This window comes from Marmota monax, unplaced genomic scaffold (genome assembly GCF_021218885.2).
Source record: "Marmota monax isolate L192 unplaced genomic scaffold, Marmota_monax_Labrador192_F-V1.1 WCK01_AAM20220418_F8-fsc00109, whole genome shotgun sequence".
In the NCBI taxonomy this organism is placed as follows: domain Eukaryota; kingdom Metazoa; phylum Chordata; class Mammalia; order Rodentia; family Sciuridae; genus Marmota; species Marmota monax.
In genome coordinates, this window is record NW_026695229.1 from 2,850,128 (window position 1) to 2,870,951 (window position 20,824).

A 20,824-nucleotide genomic window follows, 5' to 3' on the forward strand; every position below is an offset into this window, starting at 1 on the left:
CGGGTAAGATCCAATTGCAATGGTACCAACCTAAGGACCATATGTACTATTGGACAACCTAAGGCAGGCACGGTCCCTAAGCCACATGCTTGTTGTTTAAACAGAGAGGGGGAGATGTTGAGAGCCACAGCCGAAGGGGCCCCAGCAAACTTCCAGCTGCCAGCAAACTTCCAGCTGCTGGCTGATGATTGGCTCACAGCGGCCCCAGCAACATCTAGCTGATTGGCTCCTCTGCGGTGATGCTCATTTGGCTGTTTCCCTGCCCTTTCAGACCACGGAGCTGCTCATTGGGGGACTTTTTTGGCTCCACCCACGTGACCCAGCCAATCGGCCTCAAGAGCAGGAGGATTGTGGGAGGTGGAGAGAAGCTTGTGTGGGAGAGAGAGGCTTGTGGAAAGCCGGTGGTGGCAGTTGAGGCTCTGAGGGTTTTTCCTGAGAGGCTGTTTTGTTTGGCGTGTGTGGTTCTAAAAATAAAGTTAGTTTCTTTTGACAAGTGGCTCCTGATTGTGCCCAGCCAGACCGCGGCACCAACCTTCAAACTCTCTCAGTAAGGCGATACGGGAGTGACGTTAATGTGATGGAGGTAGGCAGTGCTCTTAAAAGAAGATTGTCAGTTCCCAGAAGCAGAGTAGTGATGAGGCAATTCATAACTGAAGACTTTTCTTATTAACTTTATGGATTTCATCAGGCCATGGAAACAGAAACTGGCACCTGTTAAACAGAGTTATTACCCTGAGAAGCTAATACTGGAAGAGATGAGAAGGCCATCCAATGTTAGATTGAGTCAGGTGTTCTAGACATCCAGGGTTGCCTCTCCAGTTACTCCCCTACCCTAACCTGAAATGTGGGGAAGGGCCAAAGGTACAATGGCAATCTATATTGGTTCCTTTCATGGGGAGCTGAATGGTGGCTACTACTGATGTGAACACTCACATGAAGTAGCCTTAAGGATTTTTTTTTTTTTAATTTTTTATTTTGGAGGGAAAGAAGAATCTGAAATATGGGGTAATGGGATGCTGTATAAACAAATTTCAAACACACTTTCCACCAAAAGAGAGAGAAACTGTGCTGTCAGAGGAGAAACAATGTTTTATGTCTCTATGGTCTTGTGTCCAGATTGGTGTCCTCCATAGATATAATAGGACTCAACAAATCTTTGTCATCAATGCTCATAATGAAAAGCCTTTATTTTTAAAAAATCATCCAGGACTTTTTGGGGCAGTGGTCAGAGAATGAAAATACATATGCTTTTTTTTTTTTTTAAATCTCATGAAGCATTAATGAGTTGTCCTTTTACAAAAAACTATAAAAATATTTTTTAAAATTTTTAATTGATTTTATTATTATTTTTTTAAATACACGACAAGAGTGGAATGCAAAAAAAATATTTCCAAACTATTCTATAGACTTCTATTCCCATTTCATCTCCTTTTCTTTCTCAATACTTATAGATATCACTTAAGTTTCTGTTCCTTGCTAGTTGTGTGATCTTGAAAAAATTACATGATTTCTTTGAATTTTATTTTTAGGTCTGTGAAGAAGGGATGATAATAATAATACCTGCCTCCCAAGGGTGTTTTGAAATATAAACAAGTTCTTATGTGTGAATGTATTCAGTAAGATTCTCAATGTACTGAAACTGCTGTAAAATTACTGGACTTAGAAAAACATGCAAAAATGGCAATTCAGGTTTGCTGATGATATTAAAAATTATATCTTTTTATAAATCCAAAGAAAAAAGGAAAAGAGCAGGGAATAGTCCATATTTTTGACAGTACTTTAAAAGAAAGTCAATGACATGTAACTTAAAGTTTTTTTCTCAGATTTAGACCAGTTTTCTTTTCTGGTCAGTTTGAATTTTCTTTTCTTTTCTTTTTTAAGAATTTTGTTTAAATCAAAGACATTTGTCATTCTGGGTTTTTCAGATATAACAACAACAATAACAAAAGAAAAAAGTCCCACAGCGTTTCTGGTTTTCTCTATATTTTAATTGATAGTCTTGTCATCTTTTTTTATAATTTTTTTTTCAAATAGGGCACACCTTCATGAATCCTGTCATACTCAATTAAAATTTTTGTGCAAAAAACCTCATGCAGTAAGTTTCTGTTGATATGTCCAAAGGGAATTTGAAGAGATTAATTCAGTGTCTGTCTGTCGCTCTTTTTCTCTCAGAATTGAACCCAGGGGTACTTTACTGCTGAGCTATACTTCCAGGCCTTTTTCTTTTTTAAAATAACATTTAATTTTTATTTTCAAAACGTTGACATGAACATACAAACAAGACTAAACTTGATTCCCTCATTAGCTGTCTGTGTGCCATGAAGCACTTGTGACAAACAAAAACATATGTAACCTTTAGGGTAAAGGTTAACAAGGAATCCAAATATTTTCCCCAAAATCAGGGTAGGAGCAGGAGAAATCAATAAGTTAAAAATCAGAGGTTTCATTTTATAAAAAATAGTTTGAATAATCTTATAAATCTTCAATGCTTAAAAAGCAGGGAATACATTTAAAATAGTCTTTTTAACACAGATTCATTTGAACAACGTGAATATGGTAAAAAAAAAAAAAACCTCACTAAATGATATTTCAGTAGTCTACATTCTCTTCTCAGCAAATTCCACATAAAAGTTAACCAATTTATAATTCAGAGTAAGACTATTTTTAATATTTATTTTTTAGTTATAGTTTTTATTTTTATGTGGTGCTGAGGATCAAACCCAGGGCCTCGAATGTGCTAGGCAAGCACTCTACTGCTGAGCCACAACCCCAGCAACGCCCCCAATCCCAATAAGACTTTAACTGCCAACAAGGTCAGACTAGTTGTAGTTAGAACCAGAATACCAAGCTCTCTTCCATCTAATATGCTACACCGAGGTTTTAATACAGTTCAATGACAGGTACTGGTAACAGTACTTGACAGCGTGGTTTCCACTGATGACTACTGCATTGCAGCTTAAAACATGCTTTGGTCAGTAAATTAAAAAGACATAGATCAAATAAAAAGACCAGAGTAGCTGTTTCAGAACCAATTTCCTGACATTAAGAAAACTTTAAATACATTGAAAAGACAAGGAAAAAGTATGATCGTACCTAAAGTTTATTACTTTTCAACATTTGGCTTTGTATATTAATAATTTCCCTGCTTAAAATATTATTTCATACTCCTGTGCACTGTGGACCTGCAGTGAATTTGCTGATAATCAGAGGCAATATTATCTGTAGAGGAACCACCATTAGGGCTAAATGTTCTTTGGTACTCCCTCTTCTACCAATTTCAGTCCTGTTTCTGCATCTGCTGCTGAAAAACCAATCTTTGAAGTTAGAATCAGAAGGCAAAAATGTCAGAACTGATGGCATTTTTATAATTGCAAAAAGCGGCTTTAAGTGTCTATGATCCCTTGTGTTTCTTCTTTTACTACGGATACTTCTTTGTTTTCTTTTTTCAGAAAGGCAACTAATGTTATTATTTAAAAATATAGTTGGGGAGCGGGGGGGGGGGGGGGGGAAGAAACTCAGAAAGAGTAACAATTCCCCTTGGTTGAGGCTGAAATGGCAAAGATTTGCTACAATAGTCTTCTGATTCAAGGGCCCAAACCAAAACATTGCCCCCAAAGCAGCCAGTGGTTTGGCCCAGGGAATTGCCTGTGTAAGCGCAGCCCTTGTTTTGTCGGGATAACATAGTTAACGCCTAGCCATGGTGTCCTGAGTGGTGGCCAAGAATTCAAACAAAAAGATTGTCACAGTGAAAGAGACTGCATCAGACTCCCAGGCCTTTTAACTTTTTATTTTGACATAGGGTCCCATGAAGTTGCTGAGGCTGGCCTCAAATTTGTCATTCTCCTGCCTCAGACTCCCGAGTAACTGGAATTACAGAACCAGGTGACTGCACCCAGCACAGATAAAGTTGTTTATTTTTTAAATCATAATCATTGATAAATAGTCAGTGAATGTTTACTATTTTATACACTATGCCAAGAAATGGCATATAATTCAAGCTTTGGGGAAATTTACATTCAAGTAATAGGAAAAGTAAAAGGAAAGGTAGGGAATTTGGCTATAAGTGAGATTATTATTCTATGAGAAAACAGTCCTCCTTCCATCATAGAATTTTTTTCAGTTTTTTTTTTGTTTGTTTGTATAATTTTGTTTTTTTGTATAATTCTGATGTTGAAGTCTGGGAAATCCTAAGTGGGGAATTGCAATAGGGTAATTGAATTATAAAGGGATCTGGGGGTGGGGTTAGAAAGAACAAACAGGGACTTGATTATTCATCAGGTTTAGGATTTGTCCATTATGTAAATGAGCTGAGAACTAAAGCCATTATTTGAAAACATTCTCAATAAAGACCAGTATTTTTTTTTTAATGTCATAAAGTTACAAATGTGAGATCAATGTTAGAAGACAATGAAGAAGCCAAACTTTGATGTGTTATCCAAAAAGATGCTAGGAAAATTCCAAGATGGCATACAACCCCAAATTGGAGTAATTTACAGGGTTGCTTCCTGGTGGATGGTAGACCTAAGTTGAACTTTCATGGACAAGCAGGACTTAGCTATGGTAAAGAGGACTGTGAAAGAACTCCATGTCTAGAAACTCAGGTTCAGGAGCTAGCATTACCATATTTGCACTGATTAGAGAGAGAGGGGTGAGGCCAGAGGATGAACAATGATCAGATCTAGAAAGACCTGATGCTATCTTGCAGGTGACAGAGATCCAGAAAAGGATTTAAATTATGAGAAGGTCTTAAACAGATTTGCCTTTGGGTAAAGTCTGTTAGAACTAGTATGGTGATTAGATTGAAGAACATAGTTCCATTTTCCTAAATGGCTTGGAAGAAAGCAACATGTAATAAACCTATTTCTCAAGCTTAATTTAATTTTAATTTCTTAATATTGTTCTCAGAGACATACTAGAGCTCTTGAGTAACTGCCCAATTACATCAATTAAACTTGCAAACTTCATGGAAATATACCATGCTAATATGTTAGTAGGTTTGTTTTTTTTTAAATAAAAACAAGAATTTCAAGATAATCTGGGTATTGTTCTAGAGATGATTTTACCTTTTGTACAATCTCTATGGTTTAATTCCTTTGGATTTACCATTTGAAATCATTAGTCATTCCATATGTCATGAATAGTTATATACTTAGAGGATCATATTCCTTTTTTTGAAGAGCACAAATAGCTCCATGGAACATAGATGTCACTTTTAAGTGTTTTTCATAAGTGACTGAAAAATGAAATCACCAAAATGTATTCTTAGTTTTTTTAGTTTATCAGTATTGTAAGACTTAACAGATACAATTTTCAGTAATTTCATTTCCATAGTTTAAAACACACTCAGAATTAAAGACTCTTGTGACCTTCAAAAAAGACAAATTCTGGGGTTGAGGATGCAGTTCATGGGTAGAGCACATGCCTAGCATGCAGGGCACTCTGGGTTCAATACCCAGAACAGGAAAATCATCATCATCATCATCATCATCAGGGAAACATCTATGGTGAAAACATATACATTTTGCCTGTTCTTTGAAAGATGCTAAGGCCTATTTTTCTCCAGAAAGAAGTGATGCTATTGATATTCCTCCAAACTTTCCCCAACTGTTGGCTTCTATATTGCTGAGGGCTGAAGTGAGGGGGGGAGGCCAAGCATGATAATGCATACCTGCAATCCCAGGGACTTAGGAGGTTGAGGCAGAGGATTGAAAGTTCAAGGCCAACCTTAGCAACATAGTGAGGCCCTCCCCAACTTAGCGAGTCTCTGTTTCAAAATAAAAAAATAAAATAAAAAGGGCTGGGGATGTGGTTCAGTGGTAAAATCCACTCTGGGCTCAATCTCCAGTACCAAAAAAAAAAAAAAAATCAAAGAATATAGAAGAACTTATAATAAAAGCAATGGTCACCTATCCCCCTATCCCACTCCCTATACCATTTTCCAGTTCAAAATTTAGACATTTTCTTTTTACTTCCTGCTATATCATTGAAGATTTAAATAAACTTATACTACACCTCAGTTCACTTACCTCCCTTCTAAATCCTGTCAGTCATATCCCTATTTGTATTTAGTTACTGTACTGCAGTTTGCAAACAGATGGCCTACAGGCTGGATCTGACTGTAGATGTGTTTTGTTGAGATTACAGAGAGTTAAAAAAAAAAAAAAGACAAGATTAAAAATTTGCAAGATTTATCATTTTTAAAAAATTTCAATTTTTAGTTTTTCACAAAAACTTACTTGTGGCATATCTTAGTTTCATAGTATTGCTATAACAAAAGTACCACAAAATAGGTTGCTGAAAAAAAAACCCAGAAATTTATTCTCTTGCAGTTCTGGAGGGTACAGCTCCATAATCAAGATGTCAGCAGGACTGTGCTCCCATAAAAAGCTCTAGGGAAAGGGCTGGGGATGTTGCTCAGTGGTTAAGCATCCCTGAGTCATTCCCCAGTACCCAAAGGAGGAGGGGAACTCTGGTTAGAAATCCTTCCTTGCCTCCAACTACTTTTAGTTGCTGCAGCAATTCTTGGTATTTCCTGGCTTATAGTTGTATCACTCAAATATCTGACTATATGTTATTGTGGATTTTTCCCCATCTGACTTCATCTTAACATCTTAATTATGTATGTGAAGAGCCTATTTCCAAATAAGATAAATTTCTGAGTTTCCAGGTGGACATGAATTTGGTGGGGATACTAACAAACATGGCACAAGACAAATAAGGCCCCTATTCCAATAACTGACTCAAAACTGGTCAAGTGACTACACTCTGGGAATCAGGAAGATTCCAAAGTTCTCATTACATCCACAAGGTAAACACGTGCACTGATACCTGAGCCCTGCTTTTCATTTATGTGACCTACTTGACTCTTGTAAGCATTTCAGTTTGCTAGCCATGCTATTGTTTACCTTTATAACTTTTAAATAAAATGTCCAAAACTCTTATTTCGTGTTTCAGAAACTTTTGTCAGTATCTCATGATGTCCTTGCTATTTTGTAAAACCAGGATATTTGATTTTTTTCCTACCTTTTCCTCTGTTTTGTCTCATAGATTTTTTTCATTTTCCTCCCATCTTACAAATTTTCTTAGTGACACTTTTTTCTATTGTTATGGATTGCATTGTGTCCCCTCAAAAATTCTTATGTTTAAGTTCTAATCTTGAATACCTCAAAATGTGGCCTTACATATTTATTGCAGAGGTAATTAGTTAAGAGGAGGTCATACTGGAGGAGGATAAGTCATTAATCCAACATGACTGATATTCTGAAAAAGAGAAATTTGGAGATAGACATAAACAAAGGGAAATCCCCTTGTGTTAACTTTCTGTCACTGTGTGTGTGTGGGAAAATCATTGAGAAAACTGGTTTAAAAGAGGAGAGATTCATTTTGGTTCTGAGTTTTGGAGTTTTCAGTCCATGGTCAGTTGGTCCTGTTGTTCTATGCTTGTGATCAGTTAGAACATCGTGGCAAGAGTGCCTGGTGGAAGAAGTTACTTACTTCACAGTGGCCAAGAAGCAAAGGGGAGAGATGTGAGGTGATGATTAAAAGAAAGAAACTAAGGCTTTTTTTTTTTTTCATTTTGCATATTGTTTTCAAGGTTCATGCATGTCATAGCATGGATCAGAAATGTCTTCTTTTTTATTGCTGAAAAAACATTCCACCATATGGATATGCCACATTTCATTTATCTTTTTGTCAGTTGATAGATATTTGGGTTGTTTTCACATTTTGCCTATTATAATTTATGCTACTATAAACATGTATGCACATGTTGTGTAGAAATATATTTTCAAAAGTCCTGGGTATATGCCTAGTAATGGAATTGCTAGGTCATATGGTAATTCTAGGTTTAGCATTTTGAGAAACTGCCAAACTGTTCCCCTCCCTGTGGTGTTGGGGATTGAACCCACAGCCTTATGCAATGCAAGGAAAGCACTCTACCAATTGAGCTATATCCCCAGCCCAAACTGTTTTCTAAAGTGGCTGTACCATTTCAATCTTCCCACTAGCAATGTCTCCATATGATTAACAAAATTTAACTATTGATTGTAGTCATCCTGGTGTTTGAAATGCATCTCATTGTGGTTTTGATTTGAATTTCTCTATTGGCTATTGTCACTATGTTGTACATTGTACTTCTAGAACATACTCATTTTGCATAACCCTTTAACCATTTTTAACTGGGTTATTTATCTATTATTGAGCTATTGGAATTCTTTATGTATTCTGGATACATAATATGTCAAATATATGATATATAGCTTGCAAATTTATGGTTTGTCTTTTCACTTTCTTGATGGTATCATTTCAAGAACAACAACAACAAAAGATCTTTTGATGTAGTCCAATGTATCTACCTTTCCTTTTTTAAAAAAAAGTTATTTTTTAGTTGTAGTTGGACACAATACCTTTACTTTATTTATTTATTTTTATGTGGTGCTGAGGATCGAACCCAGGGCCTCACATGTGCTAAGAGAGGGCTCTACCGCTGAGCCACAACCCCAGCCCCTCTACCTTTCCTTTTGTCATATATGCTTTTGGCATTTTATCTGAGAAAGTTTTGTGTAACTCAAGAGTTGCAAAGATTTATTCCTAGGTTTTCTTCTCTGAATTATATAATTTTAGCTCTTACATTTAGGTCTCTGATCCATTTTTTAAAAATTTTTATTTCTTTATTTTTTTGGTGGTGCTGGGGATTGAACCCAGGGCCTTGTGCATGCTAGAAAGCGCTTGGCCAACTGAGCTATATCCTCAGCCCCCTTGATCCATTTTTTTTTTATATGGTATCAGGTTGGGGTCCAACTTCATTCTTTTGCATATGATATCTAGTTGTCCCAGCACCATTTGTGGAAGACTATTCTTCCCCAGTGAATTGTTTCAGCACATTGCCGCAGCCCGGCTGGCTGGGCAAAATAACCGGGGGTGGGGGTGGGGTGGGGGGGTGACGAACAACTTGTGTACGTTGATACAGCAGGAGTGGAAGCCGTTTATTGCAGGACAGGAGCAGTATTTATACATTCCACACAGCTTATCTAATTAGCATAAACTAGATACATCAGTCAACCAATAAGAAATCTCCATATTTAATGGCTCGCTTTTGTTACTTCTCAAACCACTCCCTCTGGCATTTTGCCGGGCACCATCCAGACTTGTTTACCAACTCTAACATTCCCCTGGCAAAATGCCAGGTGTTATTTTGACTTGTTTACAGACTTGAACAGCACATTTGTTGAAAATCAACTCACTATAGATATAAAGGTTAATCCATTCTTAAATGTTGATTCTAATACTCCTGTTGTAATGTTCTGTAAATAAGATTCACATTACCAGTTAAAAGTTCTGGTAGGGGGCTGGGGTTGTGGCTCAGTGGTAGAGTGCTTGCCTAGCATGTGTTGGGCATTGGGTTTGATTCTCAGCACCACATAAAAAATAAATAAATAAAGATATTGTGTCCATTTACAACTAAAAATATTTTTTAAAAAAGTTCTGGTAAGAATTATTTTCTGTGACCTGTTTCACTAACAATATATTTAAAGATGTTAATGACTCTACTTATGAGAAATTTAAAAACATAGATGAATTGTTCATGTTTGCTTATACTTTCTGTCCAATTCTTAATTGATGTAATTAATAATTTAATATTCTTATTCTGCAGTTGAACTTCTAAGTATTCCTGAATACCAATCTTCTAGAAATATGCAGATTCTTGTAAAATTAAACATTAACAGAATATTTATCCCAATAACATATGTTCCTTTAACATTTTGACATACTTCAATGCATGGATTTCCCTCTACAATTAAGGCATAACTAGTATAGTTGTAACATATATAGTTTTGTTCTAGGGCATGTATCCTAAGGTTTTGGACCAACAAATTCAGCACATAATCACAAAGTGATTCTGGGATGGAAATAAAAAATAATTTTAACTCTGGTATTATCTATCTTGCTTTGTGTGTGAAGGATTCTGAGGCTATATTTAGGATGAGTGGGAAGGAGTACTGCCATTCATGGAAGTGGATGGAAATATGGGGTTATACCAAAATATTTAGGAATTTAATTTAGCTGTAATAGAATTTAAAAATCAATGGCTTAAACACATTAACAATTCTTTTTTAGTTAAGGATTGGTTTAAATCTATGATGTCCTGGGGGAGGCAGACCCTTCTATCTTTCCTTTACACAGTCATTCTTAGCCTGTGTTTGTTCCTTTGTAGTCACATGATGGCTCCTCAAATTCCAGAATTGCATTTGAGTTACAGGTGCAAATATGTAAGGGTGAAGGGAAGAAGACACAGGTAACTAAACTGACCTTCCATTTTAAGCATTTCCAAAAGCTTCATTCAAGAACTTTCAATTAAGATTTGACAAGCTTGTCACATTCCTCAACTGCAAAGAATGCTGGTAGATGTAGGTTTTTTTTTTTTTTTAGCTAGGCACACTAATACCCCCAACAAATCCTGGTATCCTTTGTAAACAAGGAAATACCTTAAAGGAAGACAACTAGAAGTTTACTCCACTATTCCTGTTCTACAGACAGGTACACTTCAGCTTTACTGATTCAGCAAGAATAAACATTTTCTAACCCATAGAAACAACATTGCTCTCTTGCAAAATGTTGCTAGTATGATGAACTTTGTAAAAGATGAGCAGGGGGGAAGCAAATCTATTACTTCAGTTTTACTATTGAAACTGATCTTTCTAGTTATAAATTTTTAAATAAATTCTTTTTGACTTAAGTTTTTTTTTAATTACAACAGAATACCCCAGACTGGGTGATTTATAAAGTATTTATAAATTTATGGTTCTGAGTGCTGGTAAATCCAAGGGAACAGAACCAGCACCTGCTCATCATCTGGTGAGTGCTTTCTTGTTGTATAAATAACATGGAGTGCATTGTATAGAGTAAATGTAGTAGTTTGGGTCTCTCTTTCCTTTCCATTTTTCTTCCTACCTTCTTTTTTTCCTCTCCCTCCCTTCTGGCAATAGTGATTGAACACATGGGTGCTCTACCACTTAACTACATTCCCCAGACCTTTTCATTTTTTGAATCAGGGTGTGACTAAGTTGTCCAAGCTAGCCTGAACCATGTGATCTTCCTGCTTCAGGCTCCCAGATTGTTGGGATTATAGGTGTGTGCTACTGTGCCAAGCTATACTTTCTTATTTTACATCAGGAATATATTACCATAATTGTATTCAGTATAAAGCTCAGGAGCATAATATCACTGTGAAACAACTTGTATTCTTAAAAGCATGGATTCAAAGCCAGACAGACCAGGCTTAGGATCTCAGATCCAACTTACCAGAAGTTTAGTTTGGGCCAATCTCTCTCTGCCTTACTTCCCTCATTTGTAAACTCATAATAATTTTTACAGTATAGTGATCACATAATTTATGTCTAAACTGGGAAATTTATGTCATTGAAAGGAGCATTATTAAGCTTGAACAAGTGGCATAAACCAGGACCACTCCAGGCAAACCCAAAAGTATTGTTCTTTTGAGAAGATTAAATGAGAAAATATAGCAGTTAGCACAGAGTCTGAAACATGATAAGTGTTCAGTAAATATTAGCCAGTCTTAGTTTTAATTACTAAATTGAAAAGTTCCATTGTCAAAGCACGATCTTCTTTTAACATCTGACATGCTTTCTTATGAGAGAATAGAGGGCTCAAATGAGAGTTTAAAATTTTTTCAAGGTTGAGGAAAATCTTAATTGTAAGTCAAACGACCAACTCCTCTAAAGGGAACAATATTGGCAGACACTGCCAAAGTTCCTAGTTATAAGATTTTCTAATGATAGTGTGTGAATTATGGACTGTTTTTACTATTAAAAGCATTAAGGGAAGAATCATAATATTTTATGATTTAGTATAGCATTTGGTCTGAGGTCATTTAGTTTTAAAAAATTGTGAGGACTGCAAAAAATTTTTTGTGCATGAGTCATATTTACCAATATTTACTATATTAGAAATAAAAATTGAGAAAATTAAAAAAGCATTCATTTATTTAAAATAACAATAGCCACATTATAATTTAACCCATTTCAATGAAAACAAAATATTTAGATACGAAGCTTATTGTTTTACTTTTCTGCAAATCTCTTTATTGCCTAGTTTAATGTAACTGAAACTAGATCCTCAGATCTGCCTTTTTATGCTATATGTTGCAATATGTGGTTTTGGTGGAAATACATGAATAAGAAATGTTGTTGCAAAAGGGAGGAATATTTTAATAGCTTTTCTAGATAATTATGTTTATTCTCTGATAATATAACAAAACAGCATGGTAGTTTCTTTCTTTCTTTTTTTTTTAAATAAGTGCCTTTATTTTTATTTATTTATTTTTAGAGAGAGAGAGAGAGATAGATTTATTTATTTATTTTAGTTTTCAGTGGACACAACATCTTTGTTTGTATGTAGTGCTGAGGATCGAACTCCAGGCCTCAGGCATGCCAGGCGAGCACGCTATCCCTTGAGCCACATCCCCAGCCCCAGCATGGTAGTTTCTTACAGGTTCCTTACAAGTGAAATATGAAATGTCAATGATCTTTTTGTACTTTGCTACATTAAACCCCATGTCCATCTTGCACTTTCAATGAATCTTTTTACTCATTTTGTAATATCATCCATTGTTCATTTGGAAAATACTGATTCACTGACTTATGCAGATATTCCAAATGTTTATGCATTTCAGAAACTAAATACGTTAGAATATTCTAGAAAAAATATGACATCACAAGCACACAGTCCATTTACTATCAGAATGATGATGTCATCATGTCATAATGATGATGTCATCATGTCATAACGCCCCTGGAAAACTCTACTATATATTTGTGAGAGAATGACAGTTAAAAAAAGAGAAACTATTTCTCATTATTATGAAAATAGTTCTAATTATGCATATCCACTGAAAGGGTCTTACTACCAGAGTTTGCTTTTAAGAATAGCTGATATGGTATGATATGACCTATCAGATAAACAAAGAAAGTAAAAAACTTACCATCTCACTTAAAAAGCAAAACAAAACAAAAACACACAACCACATACAAAAAACAAAAACAGCAAAATACAAGAATATATTCCCAGTGGCAATTTCAAATCTTTCCATGCAGGCAAAAATAGGCTTATAGAAACACCTAGCCTTTAATGTGAAGCCATTTCCATTTTCTGGAGTTTGAATACCATTAATTAGGAGTATTTAAAAGTACGCATTTGAGTAGTGAGCTCAAAATGTTCTATTCACAGAACCCCCTTCCCAAGATATATATATATATATATATATTGTGTGTGTGTGTGTGTGTGTGTGTGTGTGTGTGTGGTGGATTGAACACCCCAAACATTATAGGTAAACACTGAGCTATAGCCATATTTATTTTATTTTGATATAGGATCTGGCTAAGTTGCCCAGGCTGGTCTCAAATTTGTGATTCTCCTGCCTCAGGCTCCCCAGTAGCTGGGATTACAGGCTGCTCCACCAAGATAAAATCTTTGAGGAAACATGTGGGTGACAGAACCACATTAAAAATATTTTAGAGGGCTGGGGTTGTGGTTCAGTGGCAGAGCACTTGCCTCACACATGTGAGGCACTGGGTTCAATCCTCAGCACTACATAAAAATAAATAAAAAAGCGTTGGGATTGTGGCTCAGCGGCAGAGCACCCACCTAGCATGTGCGACGCCTTGGGTTGATTCACAGCACCACATAAAAATAAATAAATAAAATAAAGATATTGTGTCCAATTAAAAAATAAATATAAAAAAATAAATAAACAAAATAAAGATATTAAAAAATATTTTAGTACTGGGAACTATACACTTATGGATCAAGTTTTTTTAAAGTATAAGATAGATAACACTCTCAAGTGAAACTGGTTATGGATTTGGGGAACTGCTAGATAAACTTCTGTGTTCTCTTTGTTTTATTATTCCAGGCTTTTAAAAATGGGAGGATGGGGCAGAGCGAACACATATTTTGGAAAAAGCCACTTGATAAATAGTTTTTAGTAGGAGCATGACTATAGGATGTTTATTTTGCAATACATTCAAGGGAAAAATTGTCTTTCCATTTTTTTTCTGGTTGCACAGGTCCCACTGTATGGGCGTCATCCTGGGAAATACTCTGACTTGATTACCTATATTCCCTTTCCTTTATCCTTTAGCAAACAAACACCCTTTGTATTCTGTCAGTGAAGTCTTATTTTAGATTCCATCCAATCTGTGATAAAGTGACATCAAGCTGATTAAAATTATTTGTACCATGAATGCTGGAGAGTTACCAAGTGTTTAAGAACCAAGAATTAAGGGGTGGGGATGCGGCTCAAATGGTAGCACGCTGGCCTGGCATACCAAGTGTTTAAGAACCAAGAATTAAGGGGTGGGGATGCGGCTCAAATGGTAGTGCGCTGGCCTGGCATGTGCGAGGCACTGGGTTCGATCCTCAGCACCCCACATAAAAATAAATAGATATTGTGTCCACCTAAAACAAAAAACAAAATTATAAAAAAAAAAAAAGAAACAAGAATTAACTGATGATCTGAATATATAAGCTTGCAAAGGGATGACTCCGTATAGTTCTTGAACAGACTATTTAGTTTTCCGTACTAAAAGCCAATAAAATAAATAAAATTTAAGCCATTTAAATTTTAATCTAATTATCCTGAGTACCCAGCCTATAATTGAAGGGCAATCCTACTAAAACAAGAAATGCGATGTGAGGTCACTACATGGTTATGTTTGGAAGCCCTATAGGTTTAAATATTAAGGTGAAAGTGGGTGAAGAACTAGGAGGATGGCCCTGATTTTTACAAGATATTTTATTTAAGGCCCTCCGAAAATTCTGGGATTTTTTTTCAGTAGTCTCTTTTGACATTCCATTTATCCCCTAGATCGACTTAGTTTTTTTCTTAAGTAAACTTTAATGTCACCGATCTTAGAGGCTGTGATTAGTAAGTGTATTTTTAGGTTAAGATAGATCCTGAAATTTGGGAGTACGTAAGAGTAGTTAACCTAAGGTCATCTCTGTCCTCTTTTGCGGGTTGCAGTTGTTCTCATCCCGGGCTTGGCTGAAGGCTGAAAACGGGGTGATTTAGTAGGTCATCCTCCTACTAAAAACACATTATTCCTCCCAGAGTCCAGGAGATGCTTGTTCGCTCCATGACCTTTCACTTAACAGGCACGCAGTGAGGCGTCTGCGGAGAATCAGGGCCGAAGCCGGCAATTCGCCCAGGACTCAAAGCAACAGGCATGATGGGCGTGCCACCACTGGGAGAGCCTCAAGCGACAGCAGTGGGAGGAGCACGACTCCTCTCCTTTCTTTAACCCTTCTTCACAAAGTCCCACCCTTACCGGAAGCAAAGGTTTCTGCTTTACGCCACTTCCGGTGCGGAAAGGCGGACCCTGGCGGGAGCGAGTACGCCAGTGCGCGGCAACTTTGTTCCCGCCTCCCCTGCCCTCGCCGCCACTCACCTTCAGCTTTGTCGGAGCGTGACGTGCGTGCGCGCTCCCGGAATTGCGTCTGGGCTGAGGGGAAATGCCGAGAGAGCAAGGCGAGAAGGAGGGGTTGTGGAGGTTAGGGCCCCACCACTAAGTCCCGTAGCCCTCCTCCTGACGAGGAGCGCAGAGGGAAGGGGAGGAGCGAATCGGGGTCGGCAGCTGCACACTCAGAGCTTCCTCGTGGAGTGGGGGGGAGCGAAGGAAAGGGACAGCTCCGCTGCTTCTGTTGGTGGTGGCGAAGGAAGAAGAAAGTCAAGGCCCGTACCCACAGCCACAGACTCAGAAACGCCCCCCACCCCCATCTCCCCGGAAACAACCCCCCGCCCAGACCCACACACTTGCCGCCCCAACCGTGAGCCGCAGCCGGGTCGCCCCCGCCTCGCCCCGCCCCGGCGCCCGTCCCCGCGGGCCGCAAGAGTGCGCGAGGCCTTAGGCCTGGACTTGTTGTCAGGCCCAGGCCACTTCTGAGGCGACCGCGGGGTGTCGCCGCCACCACAAGAGGACGACGTCGACGCGGAGGAGCAGGCGGCGGAGGCGTGTTGTTGTCTCGCCCACTCCCCTCCCCTGAACTCGCTCCTAACGTCAGGGAGCGATGGAGTGAAGCGGCGACGAAGGTGGTACTTCCGCGTTGCGCTCCCGGAGCCGAGAGCGCGGCGGAGGCCGCTCCCCCACCCCCGGGGGCACTTGGAGGACTCCGGACTCCCCCGCGGGCCAGCGCCCGGCGCATTTGGTGTTTTTGCTGCCGAGGATAGGACGACGAAAGCGATCGAGAAGCTCTACCCTTCGGATTCCTGCTTTCCTCAGGCCCGGAGGCCGCTGCGTACCCCACTGTGACCTGGAACCTAGGGACCCGAGTCCCGACCCGGATTATCGTGGCGCGTTTCCCTGCCGGCCCTGGTGCTCAGTGTCCCTCCGCCGCCGTTCCCGTTTCCGGAGGGGGCGATGGCCAAGATCTGACCCGGGAGGAGGCCGCACCCGCGCCGCGCTCTGCGGCGGGCTCTAGGCGATGCCGAGCAGCTCGGACACGGCGCTGGGGGGAGGCGGGGGCCTGAGCTGGGCGGAGAAGAAGTTGGAGGAACGCCGCAAGCGGAGGAGATTCCTGTCCCCTCAGCAGCCGCCGCTGCTGTTGCCGCTCCTGCAGCCGCAGCTCCTGCAACCGCCGCCGCCCCCGCCGCCTCTGCTCTTCCTGGCTGCCCCCGGCACGGCCGCCGCCGCAGCCGCCGCCGCCGCGGCCTCCTCCTCTTGCTTCAGCCCGGGCCCCCCTCTGGAGGTCAAGCGGCTGGCGAGAGGCAAGAGGCGCGCAGGAGGGCGGCAGAAGCGGCGCCGCGGGCCCCGCGCCGGGCAGGAGGCGGAGAAGCGTCGGGTCTTCTCGCTGCCCCAGCCGCAGCAGGACGGCGGTGGCGGTGCTAGTAGCGGCGGGGGTGTGACCCCGCTGGTGGAATATGAGGATGTGAGCTCCCAGTCCGAGCAGGGGCTGCTGCTGGGGGGGGCCAGCGCGGCAACGGCGGCGACGGCTGCCGGGGGAACGGGGGGCAGCGGCGGGAGTCCGGCCTCCTCCTCCGGCACCCAGCGGCGCGGGGAGGGGTCGGAGCGCAGGCCCCGCCGGGAACGCCGCAGCAGTAGCGGCCGCAGCAAGGAGCGCCATCGCGAGCACCGGCGACGAGATGGGCAGCGCGGCGGCAGCGAGGCCTCCAAGTCCCGCAGCCGCCACAGCCACAGTGGCGAGGAGCGTGTCGAGGCCGCCAAGAGCGGCAGCAGCAGCAGCAGTGGTGGCCGCCGGAAAAGCGCCTCGGCCACGTCCAGCAGCAGCAGTAGCCGCAAGGACCGAGACTTGAAGGCCCACAGGAGCCGGACTAAGTCGTCCAAGGAGCCGCCTTCGGCCTACAAGGAGCCGCCCAAGGCCTACCGGGAGGACAAGACCGAACCCAAGGCCTACAGGCGGCGGCAGCGGTCCCTGAGCCCGCTGGGCGGCCGGGACGACAGCCCGGTGTCCCACAGGGCCTCGCAGAGCATGAGGAGCCGCAAGTCCCCCAGCCCGGCAGGAGGTGGCAGCAGCCCCTATTCTCGGCGGCTGCCGCGCTCCCCGAGCCCCTACAGCCGCCGCCGTTCCCCCAGCTACAGCCGCCACAGCTCCTACGAGCGGGGTGGCGACGTGTCCCCCAGTCCCTACAGCAGTAGCAGCTGGCGCCGCTCCCGCAGCCCCTACAGCCCAGTGCTCAGGTGAGTCCCGCCCCCCTGTCCTTTTCTTTGGCTTCGCTGGCGGAAATCCCAGGAGTCAGGGAAAGTGATATGAGACTCCTTAAAACCACCAAGTCCACAGCCTAGAGTAGAGAATACCACCTGGGGTGGGACATCTATAAGGGGTAGGCGATTCGCGCGCACATGACACTTTTTAGGAGGTGAGAGGGACTAGGCAACCGGGCGAATGGAGCTTTTATGTTCTGGCGGTGAAGATTTCTAAGAGTTCAGAGTTTCAGACTTGTTGCTTTAACATATTAACAGGTATTTCTGAAAAGCTCTTACCTTCTCCAGCCCAGTTCGTTTAAATTGTTTTAATTTTGAAAGCTCAGTAAGAAGAGGTTTCACTGTTGGCGATTAGGAGTGGACTGCAGTTTAGGGACCAAAAGCTAATCACAATCGGGTGATGATGTCAGAATTAGAAATGGATTGCAAATATTTTGTAATATTCAGGGATAGGGAAAAGCAGCTTTTCTATAAAGTTTATCCTTTTACTATGTGAGATGTTTAAGTGGAAGTTGATAGTAATAAATTCTGAAAATAATTTATTTTGTGATATTGTGTGGGTATAGCTTTTTACGTGATCTTTCAAAGTCGTCATTTTAAGAAGTAGAAAACGACAAGGTTGTGGTTTCTCTGTTGACTTGTGATCACTCTCAATTGCCAATAACATTATACATCTAGGTAGTGTAACCCAGTGTAAACAAGTGAATGGATTAGAACATTTGCCTACCATATAAACCTGCTACTGTAAAGTTAACTAGGCTTTTAAGTATCAGGATCTTTGTTCAGAAAAATTTAAAGGGTTATAATTTAATCTTTAAATTGGAGTAAAACTTTTATGTAGCTATTCTGTCTTCTTGTGATGCAATAGTATTCTCCAAAAAAAAAAAAAAGTGTATTGACATATGCTTGGCCACTAAGCCAAGTGAATTAAAACCTTTTTGAATATTTTGTAGGTTTTGTGATTCTTAGTTTCCTTAAGCTATTTGGAAATTGTAGGCCCTATGATTTAAGGTATTGTAAAAATAACATTTGGGTTGCTGTTATTTTCCTATTGTTTTTAGTTTTCAGTAAGCCCAGGTGGGTACTAAGTACATCAAGTATGAGGTATGTGGAATCTAACTCAATACAATCTGTGTATCTGTAAAATTTGCAGATCTCTTTGAGGTGTCAGCATCGTAAGTGTTTATAAGGAAGTGATGAGAGTAGAAATCTGAACGTGAGTTTGTCTTTAAATCAAAAGATCTACAAAAATTTCTTTATTCTTACAGTGTTCGAATACTTAACGTGGCCTGTTGATAGCTTAAGAATATCTTCATTGAAGGCTGGGGCTGTAGCTCAGTGGCAGAACACTTGCCTACCATGTTCGAGGCAGCACCACATAAAAATGAAACAAATAAAATAAAGGCATCTATAACTACCAATGGGGAAAAAAAAAGAACATCTTCATTGACAACTTTTTCTACAAATTTAGCAATTATATCTTTTATTGTTTCTATACTTTTTTGTTCATTATATGAAGCTTTATATTTTACTTTTTATTATAGTATTGTAGATTTGGCAAATGGTTTGCATTTTCACAGTTGGATTTGTTTTGTTAACTGAATAGAGTAAGTTTCAGTATTTCAGTTAGTGATTTTAATTATGCGACGTCATTTTAGGAATAGACTAAACATTTTTTCATTTTTTGTATTATTTATTTTCACAGGATTGGGAAATGGATGCAGTGTACACTACTACTAACCTGTATTCCCAACCCTTTTTAAAATTTTATTTTGAAACGGTTTTGCTAAGTTGCCCAGGCAGGCCTCAAACTTTAATCCCCCTTTCTCAGCCTCCTAGATGGGCTGGACTGTGCAAAAGAATGATTTTGTATTTTTAAAATTTTTAGTTGCTAGATGCGTTACTAAGGCCTTATTTTGTCTAATACTGTATGTATTTTATATAGTAATGGTGTATATGATTAGGTTTATCTATATTTTGCAAATACCTGAACACATGTGCTCAGTACTGTTTTAGTGACTGGAATATAGAAGGGGAGAAAGACAAAGTCATTGTCCTCATGGAGCTTACATTTTAAAGGAATATTCATTACTGAATCATTTCATGGTGAGTGTATTGACCATCAATATTTCTAAAGAATTGGGTTTGGAATAAGCTTTTGAATATCTTGGCCAACATTCCTGACAGTTGACCATTTGGTGTGTACTTGAGTACATTTAGAGGTAGGAAATACATTCCTTTGAGTCAGCCTGTTCTATTAGATTTTGGACTTGAGTTCTGGCACTGGTTTGGCTAGTTCTTTAGCAAGACTTTTGAAGACTGAGTGTACTAAACTGTAATGGGGAAATGTTTTTTGTTTTTGGCTTTTTAAGGAGCAAGCGAAAAACGTTTTTTGTAAACAGCCCTATGGAAATCTAAGATGGTTGAATTATTATTGAATAGCTTGAATTGTTAGAATTATTCATATGAAATAGAAATCCATGTCCATGTAACTTTGGAATGGTACAGCGCAAACTAGTTTTTTAAAACTGAGCCATAAAACTTTTCTAAAGGTGTGGTTCAGATTTTTTTTTTTACAATACATTATGTGTTGGTTAAATGTCCTATTTCAAATGTGGTACCCAGAATTAACAGTTAAAATAGCTGATTGAAAAACTGAAAGATTTTTTTAAACCTAACACATGTAATTATTATTGTTTAGGAACAAATAATTGAACTCACTTGTCCAGAGTAATGCAAAAAAGTTTTCTATTTACTTCTAAAATTTAATAATAATGGTAGGTGTTCCATGTTTGTTAATGAACAAACTGCTCCCTTATAAGCTCCATGAAAACTGTCCTGTCCTGCCTACTATTGAATTCTTAGTGCTCAGTTTTGTATTTGGCACATATAGGTGCTTAATAAATAATTGTTGAATAGGCAAGTGAATGGGTGGTGGTGTTTTATTGAATATGCAAACTTATTGTGGATCTGGATTATGTACTTTTTGGGGAGACTAGCAATTGGACCCTAGTGCTTTTACCACTGAGCTATACTCCCTGCCAGCCCTTTTTAATTTTTAAGACAGTGTCTCACTAAGTTGCTTAGGG

The 20,824-nt window shown here is 39.8% G+C and overlaps 1 protein-coding gene across 2 annotated transcripts in view; it reads left to right on the forward strand.

Annotated features, from left to right (window-relative positions):
* Nucleotides 1-15,526: 15,526 nt before the first annotated feature.
* Cdk13 (cyclin dependent kinase 13) overlaps nt 15,527-20,824 on the forward strand; it is a 99,143-nt gene continuing 93,845 nt past the window's right edge. For both annotated transcript variants that reach the window (XM_046437912.2, XM_046437913.2), the window contains exon 1: nt 15,527-17,711. In XM_046437912.2, the coding sequence (XP_046293868.1) occupies nt 16,498-17,711 (1,214 nt within the window). In that variant the 5' untranslated portion in view covers nt 15,527-16,497. The remainder of the gene's footprint in view (nt 17,712-20,824) is intronic.